Below are 19,172 nucleotides of genomic sequence, written 5' to 3'. Positions count from 1 at the left end.
AAAGCAGCTGGTCCGGATGGCCTACCAGGCGATATCCTCCGCGCTTATCCGGAAGAATGGGGGGTACTAATCACTGCACTCCTGAACGCAATCATTGGGGGAGGCCCTGTGCCAGACTCCTGGAGAGGTGCGGAGGTGGTCCCCATCTATAAAAAGGGCAGTCGGGATTCACCCAGGAACTATAGGCCTATAAGCCTAATAGACTCTAGCCAGAAATTGGCGGGGAAAGCCATTTTGGGGAGGATCTCCCAATGGGTGGACGATAATCATATCCTGTCCGATATGCAAGCCGGGTTCCGTTCAGGTACAGGAACCATCGAACAGGTCTTCAGGCTCTTGCTAGTATACTGGAAGGTGGTGGTGCTGGGCAAAGGCAGTCTTTATTTGGCCTTTATTGACCTCAAGACAGCCTTTGACCTGGTACCTAGGGAGGAACTCTGGAGGGTCCTTTATGGTTTAGGGATGCCCCCGTACATATTAAACCTCCTTACTAACCTGCATACCAACACCTATGCTCAGGTCAGATGGGGGTTGAATGGGGAAAAGACCGACAAGATCAGGGTCGAGAGGGGAGTAAGGCAGGGTTGCGTTCTGGCCCCTACCTTATTCTCCCTCTACATTAACGGGGTGGTGGATCACCTATTGGACGAACCAGCAGATGCTCCCACTCTGGGAGGTGTAAAAATCCCAACCCTGCTGTTCGCCGACGACACCCTCCTCATCTCTAAAACCCCCCAAGGTCTCCAGACACTGCTGAACCGCTTTCAGGACTTTTGTACCACTAAGGGCCTTGTTATCAATGTAGATAAGACTAAGTACCTAGTTATACATCCACCTCGCAAACTGGGCCGCCCTCCCATCCTGAACTCTATACCCCTAGAAAGAGTGGCAGAATTTGATTATCTGGGAATCAGACTGAACGATGTGATGAGCTGGACCGCCCACATTGACAAAATGACATTGGCCCACAAAAGGGTGGGTGGCGCCATTCTTAAGGAGTTTAACAACTCTTCAAAACATTGTGTTGCCCCTCTACTTGAGATATACAAAGCACGTGCGGTCCCTGCGTCACTCTATGGAGCGGAACTGTGGGGTTTGGGTAAAGTCGACTCACTGAGCAAGGCTGAAAATAAATTCATCAAGGATCTCCTTGCCATTCCATCGAGTAGCCCGACCATCCCGGTGCTCATGGACACTGGCTGCAAAGCCATAAGGGACCAGGCTCGGCTTCGACCCCTTTTGCTTTGGGCACGTCTGTGGAGGGTCCCGGAGCTAAAATCCTATGCCAATGGTCTGGCAGAGGTGATGCATTCTGACGGTTGGCGTAGCATCAAATGGCTGAAGGATATAAAACAACTTTTAGGGGACCTAGGCCTGGACTCATGCTGGCATAGCCACTCCGCTCCTCCGAAGGAGACCTTAAAAAAACTTTTCTGGGAGTGGGTCTGTACGAAGCGCTTGAGAAGCCAGCAGCATTGCAAAACCACCGCAGCTTTTCTGCTGTTAAAAGACGATGTCTTGTATGAGCCGTACATGGACATTATATCAGTGGCTATGGATAGGTCCCTGTACATTAAATTCCGGTTAGGAACCCTACCCTTGGCCGACTTCTGCTCGAGGTGGAATAAATCCCAGTCTACATCATGCTACTGTGCTCTTTGTCAAGACAAGCCAGAGACGGTGCCACATTTTCTTTTTGAATGCCCGGACTACGGTCGCCCCAGATCACGTTGGCTCGGTCCCATCTGTAGAGAACTGGGTACTCGTCAGCACTCCGTTGCACTCCGGATCCTCTTAACTAACACAGCCCCTCCCATTGTTTGTGCTGTCGCTAAGTTTTTAAAATGGGCTTGGTTGATTAGAATTAGAAGACTGTCCATATCAATTTAATTCTCTTTTTATCTAATTTATGCTGACCTAATGTGTTTTATCTTTTTACTAAATGTACAGTCTTACTTTTTTCGACATGCTGTTTTTATCTTTTGTACTGCTTTTATGATATATGCATATCGAAATAAAGCATCAATCAATCAATCAATAAAAAGAGCTATAACTCTGTTTGATATGCATGCTGGGGAAGGGGAGGGGGGGGGGAAATCGCGATGATCCTCCTCGATGCCGAGAAGGCGTTTGACCGGGTTAAGTGGAGCTTTCTATGGAAAGTGATGGAGGGCAGAGGATTCGGCCCCCGATTTCTGCAGGCAATTAAGGCCATGTATTACACTCCAACAGCTAGTATCCAGCTAATGGGTGAGGGTTCTAAGCCGATTCATATATCAAGAGGTACAAGACAAGGATGCCCGTGTTCGCCTATTCTATTTGCACTGTATATCGATCCCCTGATCTGCCACATTATGGGCAATATTAATATAAAACCAATTATCACCAACGGATTTGCAACCAAAATCCTTGCATATGCGGATGACATAGCCATCACCACTGTGGATCCTGCTAGAGCTATGAGGGAATTAATTAACATCACCTCTGATTTTGGGAGTGCTTCTGGATATAGATTAAATGTGGCAAAAACACAGGTTTTATGTTCCAGTAAAACAGTCAAATTGGATGATAGATATGTGGACTCTGTTGTCTATTTGGGAATCACAATTAATGCCCAGACACAGGAAATTATTAAAGATAATTTCTCACCATTATTGATGAAAATGAAACAGGATCTAAAGCGAATCGATACTCTTCATTTATCAATTATAGGCAGGGCTAATGTCATCAAAATGACAATGTTTCCAAAAATCTTATATAAATTTAGGTCTATCCCCTTTAAAATTGATGATATTTTGATTAGGGAAATGGAGGCAATTTTTATGAACTTTGTCTGGCAATATGGTAAGGTGAGGAGATCAATCAAATTTATGTCTCTACCCCAGGAACAGGGCGGATTGGGTATACCTAATCTAAAATTCTACCACTGGTCTTGTCTCCTTACAGATATGGCTATACTTTTCTTCCCTGCTAACATGATAAATTGCCAAGTTAGTATTAGGGAATGAAGCTTATGGGGTACTATTAAGGAACTATGATAAACGTTTCTTCAAGTCCCAAGGGTATAAAATATTGGAAGATATCCGGGCGATATGGCTGGCAATACAGAAGAACCAGAGTATTCCGAAGTTTAATAAGCATACTCCACTTTGGAACTCAGGGCTATTCCCTCACTTGAGCACAGATGGGTCCTGGAGACATTGGGAAAGACAGGGAATCACCTCATTGGGCCAAGTGATGGTAAAGGATGCTCTGAGGCCCCTCGATCTCCTGATGTCACGGTATGCACTTCAAGGCTCTCAAGAGTTTAAATACATACAATTGACCAACACAATTAAATCCAAGAGACCCATCATAGATGTATCAAAAGAATGCACACTTTTAGATTATATGAAGGGAGGCGGCCGCCGCATAAGGAAAATGTATGCATTATTTTTGGGGACACTGCCAGATGATATGCTTAAGACAGAGGCTATCTGGGTTGGTAAACTGAATGACCCGATATCGATCTAGACAGAGCCATTCTTATGGATAAAAGGTTTCTACGATCTTCAAACCTAAGAGCGCAGCATTTTAAAACTTTATTCAACTTATATCACACACCGGCAAAACTGTTTGACTGGGGAAAGAGAGCAGATAACAACTGCCCTAGATGCGGTAAGGGCCCTGCCGACCTGCCTCACATGTTTTGTGGTTGTGAGAAATTAGGGCCAATTAAAAATGAAATTGTAAAGTTTTTAGAGGGGCTGCTAGATGTCAGGATTGACCTATCCCCAACACTTTTAATATTCGGGGTTGACGCCAAATTGGGTTTGAGCATAGAGTCGGAGGCACTCGTGTTTATAGCAACAGCAGTCTTTAGAATATTAATTGCTGGCGCATGGAAGGACACCGAGGCTCCAACCTTTCAGATGTGGATTTGTAGGCTACTTGGGATCCATAACATAGAGTCAGAGCTGTATGCACTGAAGGGAGTGAAATCCAGGGATATGGGACTAAGGCTCTGGGTGCCTGTGGCATCATGGAGGCGGTCAAAAACCCTGGGCTTATAGCTTTTTAACATCCATAGAATTACTTCCCTCTTGATCTTAACATATTTCTTGTATTTTCTCTTATATTAATGGTTTTAATCTGTTCGAACATTCTTATTAGAAGTTGAAAATCTGTTAGGCATATTTATATCTCTGTATGTATATTTATATGGTACTGTCATGTCAGTGCGTGTTTTCTCCTATGTATTTGATATGCTATTGTCATGAACTTTCAATAAAATAAATAAAAAAATAAAAAAAGATAATTATTACTATTACTATATGTTGAAATGTCATTACATTGTCTCCTCGTTTACATGATGTGTTTAATTATTTTACACAGATATAAATGAATGTGAAAATAAAATGAATCCACCTTGCCATCGCTCTTCAATGTGTAAGAATACATTAGGCAGCTACCAGTGTTTATGTACAGAACCTTACACACTTGCAGGTGATGAAAGAACATGCATAGGTAAGTCTATCTACCTTTTATGGCCAATTGTGTAACCTTTTTAGATGTGTCCTTTTGCAACTCGCCATTTGCTACGTGTATTGAAAATACGTTTGTTGCTTGTTGTCAGACATCCACAAATCACAAATGTTGCTCTAATACCAATTTTTTCTACTTCTTCTCTTTGTACTCTGAAGCATATTTTTATTATGAAGCAGCTGATTGAGTTCAAGAGTTTTCACATTTCACTCTTCCAAAACAAGCCACAAGTCATATTAGAGTAAATGCATATGCCTTGGACTTTGTTTAATCATGTATTTCACTGTAGCTAGAGTCCACTCTACTGGTAATAAAGCAGTGATACAGGTCTTATTGGATCTGACAGCAGCCTTTGACACGGTCTCTCATCAGAAACTGATTTTTTAACTGAGAGAAGCTGAGCTGCAGGGACAGGCACTCAACTGGCTCATCAGTTTCATCGACCAGAGCACTCAGACCATCAACTTGGTCCCTTTCCAGTCCCAAACCTTAAAACCTACAAAGGGGGTGCCCCAGGGGTTTTGTCTCTTGCTCCTGGCCAAGGTTAACAGGAAGCTGGGTTTTACCCCTTTCTCTTATGCTGACGATACCCAGCTGCTTCTGACCTTTAATAGACTCTGAGGATATTGAGTAGCATTTTGCTAAGGGTATGTTAGTGATATCAGAATGTATGATGGACCATGGTCTACACTTAAATGCGTCTAAGACTGAAATCTTGCTGTTTGGTACAGCTCACGCTGTGTGGTCCCCAAGGTTATGGCCTGCTACATAAGGTCCGGCCTCCGCTCCAACCTCAGTGGCAAAAAATCATGGGGTTCGCATAGATGTTCTGTTATCTATGAAGGACCAAGTTATGACCACAGTTAGGAAATTTTAAAGAATAAACCAGAAATGGTGCTTAGAAGTCTATAACGCTAAAAGTTTACTTCAGGAAACATTAAACTGGGATAAATCAAAAGATCAGGCCGACCACCATGGAGGGCAGGCCGGCTACAGGACTCAAACAGGCCCCACTGGCAAAGTACCTTGAAAGGAGCAAAGAGTTGTCACCGAGGATCTGATGCATCAGTTTTGATTCATGGAGTCAATGCGTTGATGTCAAGCCTAGCAGCCGGTACCTCGGAGCCATGCTGGTTCATATTCATACCTCACAGTCAGGTCTCACATCATCGTCAGGCACGTAGGGATTTCTCCAGAACATCGCTATGCCTCGAAGGGCACTGCATTGATTCTATTGGTGCACTGGTGACAATGGACCTATATTGTGGTAAATAAGCCGCAGAACCCACTTCTACGTCCTAGGACTGGAATTGCCACATCAGGCAAGTGAAGAATTCACAGATGGTAGAGTTCATCAGCACCAGCAGAATTGCAAGATACATTTTGCCTCCCTGAGATTTCAGAAAACAGAAGGCAAGCCAGCAATCCCTTGGAGTCAATCTGGGTTCAAATGAGATGGATCCTCAGGAAAGGAAGCTCAGCAGTGAAGCAGTTCCTTGGAACAGTTAGTCAAGCAGAGTAGCAACCCTTGCAGAACAGCAGTCCTTAATGCTGGCACAGTTCTTCCCAGGTCCAGTCAGTAGTGTACTGATTTGATAGAATCAGAGCCCCAGTAATTATACCAAAAAGAGTGGAGGGTGACTTCAAAGCAGCTTCTTGAGGTGCACAGGTCTCCATTTATCCCAGCCCTCTGCCAGGCTAACTGTGGCAGGTAATTAGTCCTTTGTGTGGGGATCCAACACTACTTATTCAGATGCAAGTGTAAGCTCCCTTTCCACCTTCCTGCCCAGGATGGCTATCCAAATGCAGATGCATGCAGATGGTTCCTCTGTCACGCCCACCCTTCCTGTGTTTGCGGCTGTCTAGAGGGAATGCACCAAGTGTAGCTGTCACCCAGCCCAGATGTGTATTGGAGATAGCCTTCAGGCAAACGGAGCTAAGGTAAGGGCAGAAAAATGTATACTTTCTAAAAGTGGCATTTCTAAAATAGTAAGGTTAAATTCAAATGTAACCATAAAGAGGAATTATCACCACCATTCCAAAGATTCGAAACAAGATGCAGCTACTTCTTTCCAATCAGGAATTACAAAGTAAAAGTGTTTTAAGGACTTCCAAGTGCTAGCCAATAAGAGGAGTAGGCCTCACATGAGTCAAATGTAAAAACAACAGTTGATGGACAGAACGCAGAAAAATGTCATACATTCACCCCAGTAAAGAGATCTGGGCCTAAATCCATTGTTTTTTGCTCACTATGCCATTGACCCTGTGGCTCATGGGAACAGTCCAGCCCAAACTGCCAAGCCAAGTCCTCCCTGGACTGGAAACAAGCATCCTAGTACCGGTTTCGGAGTTCCACCCCACTTCAGCCAGGTTAGCTAGATTCCAGTGGCATATAGAGCACGGGACCCATGTCTGGGCATACCAGTCCCACTCGGGTGACAAATGCAAAAACATCGTTGATGGACAGAATACAGAACAATGTCATAAATTCACCCCAGTACAGATATCTGGGCCTGAATCCAACCTTTTTTATTTGCGTACTATGCCATTCCAGATTAGACCCAGCCATATGCAAATCAGTCTTGACCCTGGGCCTCATGGGAACAGTCCAGCCCGAACTGCCAAGCCAGGTCCTCCCTGGACTGGAAACAAGTATCCTCGGACCGGTTTCCAGCTTTCAGCCCTCATCAGCCAGGATGGCTTGACTCCAGTGGCATGGGGAGCATGGGACCCACGTCAGGGCATACCCGTCCCACTGATTTGCATATGGCCATGTCTGAACTGGGGTGGGGGAGTGAATGATGATGGATTAAACCCAGATCAGTTGACTGGGGTGACTGCTTGCAATGTTCAACACTCCATCCATCATCCCATTTGGTTTTGCTTTGTTTGCCCTAATTTGGCAGGGTATGCCCAGACGTGGGTCCCTTGCTCACTTTGCCACTGGATTCAAGCTAGCCTGGCGTATGACGTCTGATTAGCAAGAAACCGGTCCCAGGATGCTTGTTTCCGTTCCAGGGAAGACATGGCCAGGCAGTTCAGGCTGGACTGTTTCCATGAGGCACAGGGTCAGACCGATTTGCATACGGCCATGTCTGAATTGGGGTGGCGGAATGAGCTAAAGAATGATGATGGATTAAACCCAGATCAGTTGACTGGGGGTGAGTTTTTGCAATGTTCAACACTCTGTCCATCATCCCATTTGGTTTTGATTTGCTCACATGAGTCAAATACAAATACATCTGTTTGTCACTACCAGGACATGTAAAACAAGTAAATGTCCTACCTTTTAATTACACAACACTTTGTCCGTAGGGCTACCTAGGCCCTGCCTTAGAGGTGACCTAATGTGTAATATAAGGGGAGTTTAAGGCTATGGTATGAAAGGCCAAGTCGCAGTGGCAGCAAACTTCACACACAGGCCCTTGCATAGCAGGCCTGAGACAGATTTGAAAGGTTATTTGAGTGGGTGGTACAGGCAATGCTGCAGGCCCACTCGTAGCATTTAGATTACAGGCCCTGGGTTATATACTATACCACTTTACAAGGGACTTACACATAAACTAAATATGACAATCAGGTATAGACCTTTGTCACCATGTTTAGGTTCACGAGTTGTAAAGTGTTCAAAGTTCTTTGGCCAACAAAAAGATACAGCAAAAGGGCATAGAAGTGGACAAAACGCTGAGGGAAGACTGTCCTAAAGATTACAGGTCTAACAGTGTAAAATCTGTAATACTCGAGGTAAACCCTATGAGCTTTCTTGGGTAACACAAAAGGTGCATTCAAGAATTTAGTTTTGTATTTTAAGGTATTTAATTTTATGTTATCAGTAACTAGCTTGTTAAAAAAACAAGTGCTAACTTTTTCCACCTTGTCATTGATATTTACATTACTTTAGATGTCTGGTTCTTTAAAGGACCTATGTAAACTAGTAACATTGAGCATTTTTTTAAATAGAATCTTGTTCTGGCATTGCTCTCCTCAATGCTGAATTTTCTCTTGCTCTTAGAGGACTATATGAGTGGTGAGTTCTTTCAATCTTTTGTGTAATGCAATTCACTCTAAGTTAAATAAAAAACTGAATTCATTAATGAGAGTAGCAAGACAATGACTATAGTAATTACAATTTATGGGGAACAGAATTGAAACTAGAGTCTCTCTATGGGAACTTTGGTAAGATATAGTAGAATAGGGGTGAAAAACAATGGTCTGGCCTCATTTGGGTGAGGAAATGCTTCAGCAATTCTAGGGTCTAGCACAAAGACCAATCTGTTTAAAATTGGTGACAAATATAAGAGATTTCATGACCATATTGTCAAAATCTTCCTGACCTAATAAAGGAGTATGACTAAACTTGCCCATGGCCCTCGGGATATTAAACAGATATAGAATGTTTGACAGAATACTAGATACTGATTTCCAAGCTGTTTTGTCTGTGTCAGTTTGTGCAACTTTTCCATAGATTTTCTGCATAGATTCAAACAAAGAGGATGAGGCTATGACATTTTTTGGAGCCGCAGATTTTACTACAAACTGTGTGTTAGAAATGGGGGGGCATATTATCAAGGGGGTTTATCTCCGCTTTTTTGGCTTTAAAAGCCAAGAAAGCGGAGATAAAATTATCTCCCTATTACCAAGCTGTCGCTAACACCAGTTAGCAACAGCCTGTAGGAGATAGCGACCATCTTGAGCCCCACTTTGCATGTCAGTGATATTTATCACTAATGAGATGCAAAGTGGGCGTGCCAAGATGTTAGAGACTGAAAACAGTCGCTAACATCGCTATCTCCTATTACCAACTTTTGGAGATATTCGCGCTAAGCGGGAATATCTCCAAAAGCTAACACCTGCCCTGAGCAGTTCTTAGCCATGTTATCCAATGGGAGGTGGATAACATGGCTAAGAGCATTTGCTCGATAATGCATGAATATCGCTGACTTTTCAGCGATATTCATGCATTTCGGCCGTTTTTTATCGCATTTGCGATAAACCTTGTTAATAGCAAGGTTTATCTGCGATAAAAATCGCCGATGTGCGGCGATAATTTTTGTCTCTAAACAAGTTAGAGACAAAAATTATCGCTATTTGTTGGTAATATGCCCCGGGGTTATTAGTTGTGCATAATGTGAGTCCCTCCCATGTAATACGTCCTGTTGTAGCTCTTGCATCTCTCACGATAGTAAAGCTGGAATGCAACAAAAATACTCAAAATTAAATACTACTTTGTAGATTGCAAATATTTACAATCAGGTAAATGGAATTACATTTGATGACACCTTCATATCATATAACATCCCTTGAGAGTCCTGAAACGTATAACAAAAATATGTCTAATATACACAACTTCACAATATAAGGGGGTGTCAGTATCATCAAGACAAGTCTACTGGCTCTGTCAGGGTGTCACCACATCAGAAAAAACAGCCACATGTTATAATTCAACAACACAAGACCATTGTAGTCAATAGAGACAGTACTAATACACACTTCATGTTATCACCCTCCATTGAAGTCAATGGATATAATACCAATGTTCCAAAGCATTCATTGTACTGTGGAACCCTGCCTTGTCAATTACCAACTTAGTTCGAAAATAATTGTGGTTTGAAACATATACTTGTCAGCCTTTCTTTCATTTTGATCAAACTGCTACTGCTGTCAAAGTACCAACCAACAGGTATCCCTGCCTTATAAAGCACAAAGTCTAAAGCTCAGACACAGAGAGAGCTTTGAATGTAGCTAAACCTCTTTCAGGGTTAAAACACAACCCTTAGGAGCCTTAGGGGAAAACGTAAGGAGCCACTTCTGGAGGCTGCTGCAAACCATGCACCCCAAGTGCATTTACAGAATGTTTGAGGTGCCACTGTGCCATAAGGGTCACTACAAAAGAAGCACAATTTGAAAATTACACCCTCGCAGGGCCTTATGGTCGGGATGCCCGCCACCCCCTCCCAACACAATCCCCAAGGATGGGAGAAGTCGGACACAAGTTTGAACTTTTGGAAGGCGGGAGGGAGTCACCCTCCCGGCCGTATTTATTAAAATATGAAACAAAATTTAAAACATTAAATAAAAGTTTCATAATTATGTACAATTTTACATTTATTACATTTCGATGAAGACATGTTCTTTGGCTAACCTTAACAGATCTCTAATACAAAGGTTTCCTAGCCGAGTCTAACATCCTGCAAATGCAACCATTCTAAATTAAAATTGTACATCCTAGCATTAAGGGCCAACGGCAAGGTCTTAACCGGTGTCAGATCCCTACTACCAAAACTCTCGCCCTCACGGTGTGAGTGGCGCATGCGCAGAGGACTCTACCCTCGTTGCCAACTGTAACTTCCCTTGTCGTGGTTGGGGCCCCCTTTCCACTCGACGCCATCTTAAAGGTCGTCCGAGTTCCCGTGTGAGGTATCTGTAGGAAGGACAGCGTGGACTCCCCCCCATCCCCACACTCTCTATCCGCTGTCGCGGATATCCAGCCCCCGGGAAATTAGTAGGAGGGGCATCTAGCCGCCTCCCCCCTGGGAGGGGCCTATGGCCGTCCCCCCCTAGGCGACCCATCCTTAGTGGGTGCCGCCTCCCCGTGGGAGGGGCCAATGGCCGCCTCCCCCCGGGCGCTCCCATCCATTCTGGGTGGCGCCCCCCTCTAGGGACCTTGAAATTACTGCTCACCGATCATGACCCTACCGCCCGACCAGAATAAATACGACAGTTGTTTACCTACTAAAGAAGGAAAAATTCTGACATTTCCTCGATGTGTCATCGACTGCTCACTCCTACCAAGAAAACATTATCCTACAGGCAGAAGTCACATCCTTATCTTAAACATTCCTTTACTTTTCTACAAAGGAAAAAAGGCCTACTCAGCAAAACTTTATTTAAAAACAAACATTGCCATAAGGGGCTGGTGGGTGGGTCAAAATTGCTGCTTGTTCCGTCGAGGGCTCACGAGCAACGAGTGGGTGCAGCCTTCAGAGCACAGGAACAAGAGGACGCTTCTTCGGATTCCCGCTCTATTTATTCTTCTGCGGGAGGGCGTGTACCCTCCTCCGGTACGCCTACTGGGCGTAGTCTTCGGTGTAGGTGTCTAGGACAACCCCTCTTGGGCGGGAAAAGGCGCGCCCCGGCTACGCCGCTTTGGGCATACCAGCCGGGCCACGCCCCCCACCCAAAATGGTTTCCTGGGGGGATCGGGGCACCCAACCATACGTTCGGGGGGACCGAGTGGTCGCCCCTTTCCATATGGCCGGGATGCCCGCCACCCCCTCCCAACACAATCCCCAAGGATTTGAGAAGTCGGACACAAGTTTGAACTTTTGGAAGGCGGGAGGGAGTCACCCTCCCGGCCGTATTTATTAAAATATGAAACAAAATTTAAAACATTAAATAAAAGTTTCATAATTATGTACAATTTTACATTTATTACATTTCGATGAAGACATGTTCTTTGGCTAACCTTAACAGATCTCTAATACAAAGGTTTCCTAGCCGAGTCTAACATCCTGCAAATGCAAGCATTCTAAATTAAAATTGTACATCCTAGCATTAAGGGCCAACGGCAAGGTCTTAACCGGTGTCAGATCCCTACTACCAAAACTCTCGCCCTCATGGTGTGAGTGGCGCATGCGCAGAGGACTCTACCCTCGATGCCAACTGTAACTTCACTTGTCGTGGTGGGGGCCCCCTTTCCACTCGACGCCATCTTAAAGGTCGTCCGAGTTCCCGTGTGAGGTATCTGTAGGAAGGACAGCGTGGACTCCACCCCATCCCCACACTCTCTATCCGCTGTCGCGGATATCCGGCCCCCGGGAAATTAGTAGGAGGGGCATCTAGCCGCCTCCCCCCTGGGAGGGGCCTATGGCCGTCTCCCCCTAGGCGACCCATCCTTAGTGGGTGCCGCCTCCCCGTGGGAGGGGCCAATGGCCGCCTCCCCCGGGAGCTCCCATCCATTCTGGGTGGCGCCCCCCTCTAGGGACCTTGAAATTACTGCTCACCGATCATGACCTTACCGCCACAGGCCGGATAGTTGACCGACTATCCGGCCCCCCCTACTCCTCCTAAAGGTCATGCTTCCTCAAACCCCTTAGCCATGCTATGAAGTCTCCTATGAGTAAAACATTCCCCTCCCTGGACAGGTGAACCCCATCATTCAGATACATGAGATCACCCCGAATACACCCGTGAGGAATGCTATGCAACTGTGAAGAGCGAAACATGTGGGACCAGGCAATCGTGCACCCCGGGATTCTTTTAGCCAACCAGCTAACAGCAGACAAAATTTGTTCGAACAACACTCGTCTACCCAGTGTCACCAAGTCATTGCCCCCCAGGTGTACTATGACTACAGATGGCGGTGACCTTTGCCGCCCTAAGAGACCCTCAAAAAATGATTCGAATTGGTCAAAACAGAGCCCGCCCTTCCCATGGAAGGCCACTCTGTACCCATATTCCCCAGCTGCGTGAGTCGCGTCACCTGCTTTGAATACGTCCCCGGCGCGGCTCACATATGAGTGACCCACGACCCATACCACTCTCTCTCCAGACGGTGATCCTTGACCGCTGGTCTCCTGGTGCTGGGTCGACTGAAAATTCCGCCCCGCGTGACAGGCTCGCGAAACTGTAATTCAAACAAAAGACAAGAAGCGTGAGTGCATGTCAATTGATCTTTATAACATGTGCAATCGCACATACCTTTTGAAGCAATTCGAGGACCATCATCCCAACTGTTTCACTTCCTTCGCACTCTGACCCCTGGCTGTAGCTTCAGTAGCAGCCCCTATCCTATAGGAGTGGGTCCCAAAATCGCACGGGTCCATGCCCGCAGCAGCGATTGTCAGTGCTAGCACCCTCTGCAACTGAAACCTCGTCAGTGGGGTGCCATCCTTGTGCCTCAGCAAACTCCCCCCCATGTAGCCGCCCTTAGTGCCAAGTATTCCTCTATACACTTTATCGGGCACGTGGGGGACCCTCGCGCGCGCTGCACGACAACACTATTTCCCATAGCCCCCTGGTCGGTCTTGGACCTGGCTATCGAGACCACCATCGAATCACCCCTAATTTGGAGGTGATCCCTGCACAAGCCTCCTTCAACGTCTTTCTTATTCCTTGCGACCAGTTCGCTCACCCGCATAGCCCCATGGAATGCTAATGCGAAAGCTGCCCGGAACAGAAGTGCTTCGAAATGGGAGGAGCACGTCTCGTCTAGTTTCGCTATGAGTAGAGACAACCTGTGTAAGCCAATCGGGCGCCTCGCATCTTGCTTGCGACCCTCGAGGCGCTGCCAGCCGCGAAGGGCCTTCTTAACCAAAAAGGAACCCGTTGGGTCTTTTATGCCATGCACCTGCGCCATGAATGAAATGGCGGCCCTATGCCTACTGGCCGTTGCCGCTGATCGGCCTTCTCTGTGCAGCGCTACCAGGAACCCCAGGAAGGATTCCTCCTGACCCCAGCTCTGACTCCCTGTTGGACCCAAAAATGTGCAATAGGAACAAAACGCTCCTTCGTATGCCTTCCTTGTCCTGGGGGCTAAGCTTGCTGCCACAAGGTCTTGTAATCCGGGGCACCGATTAGCCATAGCACTTCGGGGAATGGTGCCGCCACTAGGTCCGCTGTAGGTAGATAACCCCTGAACGCCTGCATATGTGAACGAGAGAGTGCATCAGCTGCATGATTCAGTACGCCTGGCACATGTTTCCCCCTGAACTGTACATTCAGTCTCATGCAAAGCAGCACAACTTCTTTCAACAATCTCAAGATCCATGTGCAGCGTGCTGCCTGTTGGTTAATGCATTCGACAACAGTCATATTATCAGACCAAAACACCACTGAGGGGTCCCTGAAGTCGTCAGGCCATGCCATCAGAGCAACCCAAATGGGGAATAACTCCAAGAACCCAATGTTACCTGTGAGACCGCTGGAGTGCCACCACGCCGGCCATGTTTGCGCCGACCATCGATTACCTAAGATGGCGCCAAATCCCACGCTCCCCACTGAGTCAGTCCACAGACCTAGTTCATCTGAAGACGCTGGCGGCTTGTTCCACACGACTCGACCGTTGAAGTCCGCCAGAAATGCCAACCAAATGCGCATATCCTGGCGAACCTCTGCCGACAGTCTCGTACGGTGGTGCCCCTCTATGAGACCAACCATAGCTTGTGCAATAGAGCGTGAGAAGGGGTGGGCCATTGGTATTACCCTCAGAGCAAAGTTAAGCTGACCCACTGTTTGTTGTAACTGGTGCAGGGTCACTTTCTCCTTGCCCAGGCATTGTGTCAAGGAAGCCCTAAACTTGGCCACCTTATCTATTGGTAAACGGAAACATCCCTCCACAGAATCGAGCTCAATTCCCAGAAACTCCAGTGAAGTAGATGGTCCAACCGTCTTACCTGGTGCCAATGGGACTCCAAACTCCCTCATGAGGATGCAGAAGTCGTGCAGCGCCTGCGCACATTTCGTATCGCCGGCTGCTCCCAAGAACAGGAAGTCATCAAGATAGTGCATAACATGCCTATGCCCTGTGGCCTCGGTGAATGCCCATTCCAAAAAACAACTGAACATTTCAAAATAGGCACAAGAAATGGAGCAACCCATAGGCATGCATTTATCCATGTAATAACTCCCTTGAAATGCAAAACCTAGCAAGCGCTGATCCTGTGGGTGTACCGGGAGCAACCGGAACGCCGATTCGATATCTGATTTCGCCATCAGCGCCCCGGGGCCCAGGCGATTTAGCATGGCCACGGCATCATCGAACGATGCGTACCGCACTGAACAGACTTCTGGGTCAATGGCCTCGTTCACCGAGGAACCCCTTGGAGCAGATAGGTTATGAATAAGTCTAAACTCCCCCGGGTCTTTCTTCGGGACAACCCCTAACGGGGAACAGATGAACTCCGCCACCGGCGTGCGATGAAAAGGCCCTGCCACTCGCCCTAAGCTGACTTCTTTTACTATTTTCTTCTCTGCCACGCTTGGGTTGTGCTGTACCGATAACTGGTTTTTACGGAAGGAGTCTCCCCGAAAACCCCCGCCGGGATGTGGAAGCCATGTAAGAATCCGTTCCTCAACACCCCAGCAGATACATGATCAGGGTATTTGTTCAACCAAGGAGTCATAGCCATGAGATCAACGGGTGTAGGCAATCGGTCACAGCGTTCTACCTCACTCCTGCTTAGACCCTCCTTTTCCCCCCGTCCTGCTATTCTTAGATTTACATGAACTCTCCGGGTGTGAGGAATTCCCACAGCCCACACATACATGCTTGAACCTACATGTTCCCTGCGGTCTGTTACAGTTGCCTCGGTTGAAGCCCCAACAGACCCCCCTATTACCGTCATTCCCGCCGGTCTAAGGCTGGTAATCCCCACCGGCGCCCGCTCGAAAGGGCACCGCGGGCTTTTGGCGGACGACCCCTGACCCACTCCCGCCTGGCGAGGATGTACCTGCCGCCCCTGGCAGGAGCTGCTTGTGCCATGACACCGAGTCCAGGCAATGCCAAAGTCAAAGTAGCATCATATTCTTTCGCTTTCCGGAATTTCATGTCATAACCTTTCCATTCCTCCCCCTCATACATTGAATAAAAATCCATAATACGATTTTGATAGCAAGTCAACTCAGTCATCACCTCGGGTTTACGTTCCCCCATAACTGCAGTAAATACAGAAAATGCCTTAACCCAATTCGTTACTGTTTCATCCACCCTGAATTCCGCCATTTTGGCGCGCCAGACGCTCGGGTGCCACAAATCCTTCTGGGTTTTAGCATATTCCATCTCGCGATGGTCAGTTAATAAGGAAAACATTTTAACATATTTGTCCCTCCATATTAACTTTTTCGTGGCCAAAGGGATGTGCTGTGCCACCTTCTCCCGCCTCGAGGGTAATGAACCCTCCCCCGCCATTGGCAATGCGAGCTTACCCGGTTCGGCCGTTGTTCCCGCCGTTTTCTCGTGACCAACTGCAGGTCCTACCGGTGCTACCTGTGGGGAAACAAGAGGAACATTCGCCTTTGCGACATCTCTCGACTGCCGCAATTGCTCGATTAGTAGTCTGGCCTCCTCGGCCGGATCTCCAGGGGCCACTGATCCCCCTGCTTTTTTCTTGAGCCATGCTGCCAACTGGACGGCCAATTCGGGAGGCATATCCTCATCATTATCGGGAGTAATTACAACCGGGATCGGCTGCCCCATATCCGGATTTGGTACCGGGTTGTCTACCAGCATGAGGGGGGCGACTGGGGGTACCTCTGGGACCGAGACCTCCCCCGAAACTGCCCTCTTCTTGACCCGTTTCCCTCTACCCTCAGGGACGACTCCCGGCAAGGCCGGGCCTATTACCTTCTTAGGGTGACCCGGGTTGCTCAGTGCAGCCAGCAGTTTTTTGACCTCCGTCAAACCTCTACCGATCGATTGGACTTGTCCGAGTTTTCGGTCCATGCAAGCCATCCGGTTCGACAATAGGCGTAACACCTTGTCCGTCTCGGAACTCTTTCCCGCTTTCTTGCCGGCCATGATGTCGAGTATTCCGCTCCTAGCCGATCGATGAGGTTCCGGACTCTTCGAACTCCAAGTAACTGAAAGAAAAACAACAAAATTACAAGTTCTCAAAATTGCTGCTTGTTCCGTCGAGGGCTCACGAGCAACGAGTGGGTGCAGCCTTCAGAGCACAGGAACAAGAGGACGCTTCTTCGGATTCCCGCTCTATTTATTCTTCTGCGGGAGGGCGTGTACCCTCCTCCGGTACGCCTACTGGGCGTAGTCTTCGGTGTAGGTGTCTAGGACAACCCCTCTTGGGCGGGAAAAGGCGCGCCCCGGCTACGCCGCTTCGGGCATACCAGCCGAGCCACGCCCCCCGCCCAAAATGGTTTCCCGGGGGGATCAGGGCACCCAACCATACGTTCGGGGGGACCGAGTGGTCACCCCTTTCCATATGAGGTTATCCAACAACCCAGGTCATGAATATTTGATGAGTGGCACTTTTTCTCCTTTTATTTTCCCAGATCTACGGAGGAGGCAGAGGAGCCCTAAGGCCCCCAGGACCCGAGCTAGCTCCTTGCAAATGCACAGCATCTCCGTGTGGCAAGTGGGTTCTGGCACTGCTCTTCTGGTTCTCCTACCTGCTAGGTCTCCCACTGTAGGAGTTGTGTTGCTGAGTGCATCCACCCCCAGGCATTGGCACATGGAGTGACTCTGTACCCAGCTAATGTGTCCCTGAGCCAGGAGACAGGTTCTGCCGGATAGAAGCTTAAATGCATTGGCCGCAAGGTAAATGGAGGCCTCCAGGGGTAAAACTGTTGCATGTCCACCCACAGCAAAAATAAATCCACACACAGCGGAGGAGCACATTTCTGGGTCAGGGAGCTAGAAGCCCACTCCCACAAACTAACAAGAAGAATTTCCTATCTGTCACTCCCCAGGTCCCACAGCCCCCTGGCTGCATTTGTCTGTGGGGTCACGAGCCAGTCCACAGACATTTCCAGGACCATTTTGGATCCCCCGGAAGCTATATCCCCATCTGTTCCTAGGAGGGACTGGCCCTGGAGAGACTCATCTAGCCTTAAGTATCACCTAGACCCTAAGTCCCAAAGTACATCCTCGCAAGGGCAGCAGGTGGCTTCTCCCTCCAGCGGGCCCCTATTTAGTCAAGTCACTTATTAGCCCTGTCTCTTGTCAGCTGCCTCTCCCTTGTACAGCGATGTTTAAGTGGGATGGAAAGTGCTAGAGGCCAGACACCCCCGGTCAGTCCCAGGGTGCCACATCATCATTCCACCTTTGTCCCAATTCTCCTAAAATTATTCTGGAACAATGCAGAAAGATGTTCTGTGAGAGCCTTCTCTTTACTCCAAGTTGGTACAGTTGCCCTTTGTTGGATACAGAGGTTTGACCCTCCTCTTTTGTTCTCGTGGGCCTGGGCTTTCCCAATCGATGTGCAGTGTAACAAGCTAATTAACAGATATAGATTTCATACACACTTCTTATTTTCCAAGGAACTAGGTCAAGCCTAATTGCTTTATAGTGTGTGAAGGGCTTCAGTCCACCTGCTGGAGAGCAGATTAATTAATTTATCCTGGAAAGGGGGGGAGAGGCAAAGGTTTGGAATCTGACTATAAGCTGAGTCAGGGAAAAAAATTTAATTCCTATAGTGTCATAAGGAGCATAGTGCTAAAGATAGTCTTTATCCCTTGATTGATAACTGGCTGAGCCTTGCAGGCATAAATTGAGTGAAAATGTACTTTAGTGCAGATTTATTTTATAATGTGAAATACAATGCAAGCACCACATCTCTTCAGTAAACACTACAGACCTACACTGTGAAAAACGATTCATATTATATGGCCAACCACAGGTCGGTATGAATCCTTTAAGTGCTCAGTTTGTGACAGGCTACCTGTGGAACATGTTAGTTTCACATGCGCAGTCAGCACATGGGCACACAAACGTATGCTCACATGTTGGGCGTAGTTTGCGAAGTAGCACTTCGCAATACATAAGCTGCGCGTAGCACTACACGAACTGCATAGTAGCATGTGCGCACTGTGCAAGATGCCGTTTTCAATGATTGCACAGTGCGGACAAGCATCCGGCGCTGTGCAACATTGAAAACGGCATCTTGCACAGTGCGAGCTGTAGTTTTCTGCCGCTT

The 19,172-nt window shown here is 47.4% G+C and overlaps 1 protein-coding gene across 1 annotated transcript in view; it reads left to right on the top strand.

Annotated features, from left to right (window-relative positions):
• Positions 1-19,172, top strand: part of TPO (thyroid peroxidase) — a 945,924-nt gene that overhangs the window by 603,642 nt on the left and 323,110 nt on the right. The window contains exon 13 of the mRNA XM_086925200.1: positions 4,375-4,506. Within this exon, the coding sequence (XP_086781326.1) occupies positions 4,375-4,506 (132 nt within the window). The remainder of the gene's footprint in view (positions 1-4,374; positions 4,507-19,172) is intronic.

The sequence above is a fragment of the Lissotriton vulgaris genome, chromosome 6 (genome assembly GCF_964263255.1).
Source record: "Lissotriton vulgaris chromosome 6, aLisVul1.2, whole genome shotgun sequence".
NCBI lineage: Eukaryota > Metazoa > Chordata > Amphibia > Caudata > Salamandridae > Lissotriton > Lissotriton vulgaris.
This window is presented reverse-complemented; position numbering and strand designations above follow the sequence as displayed.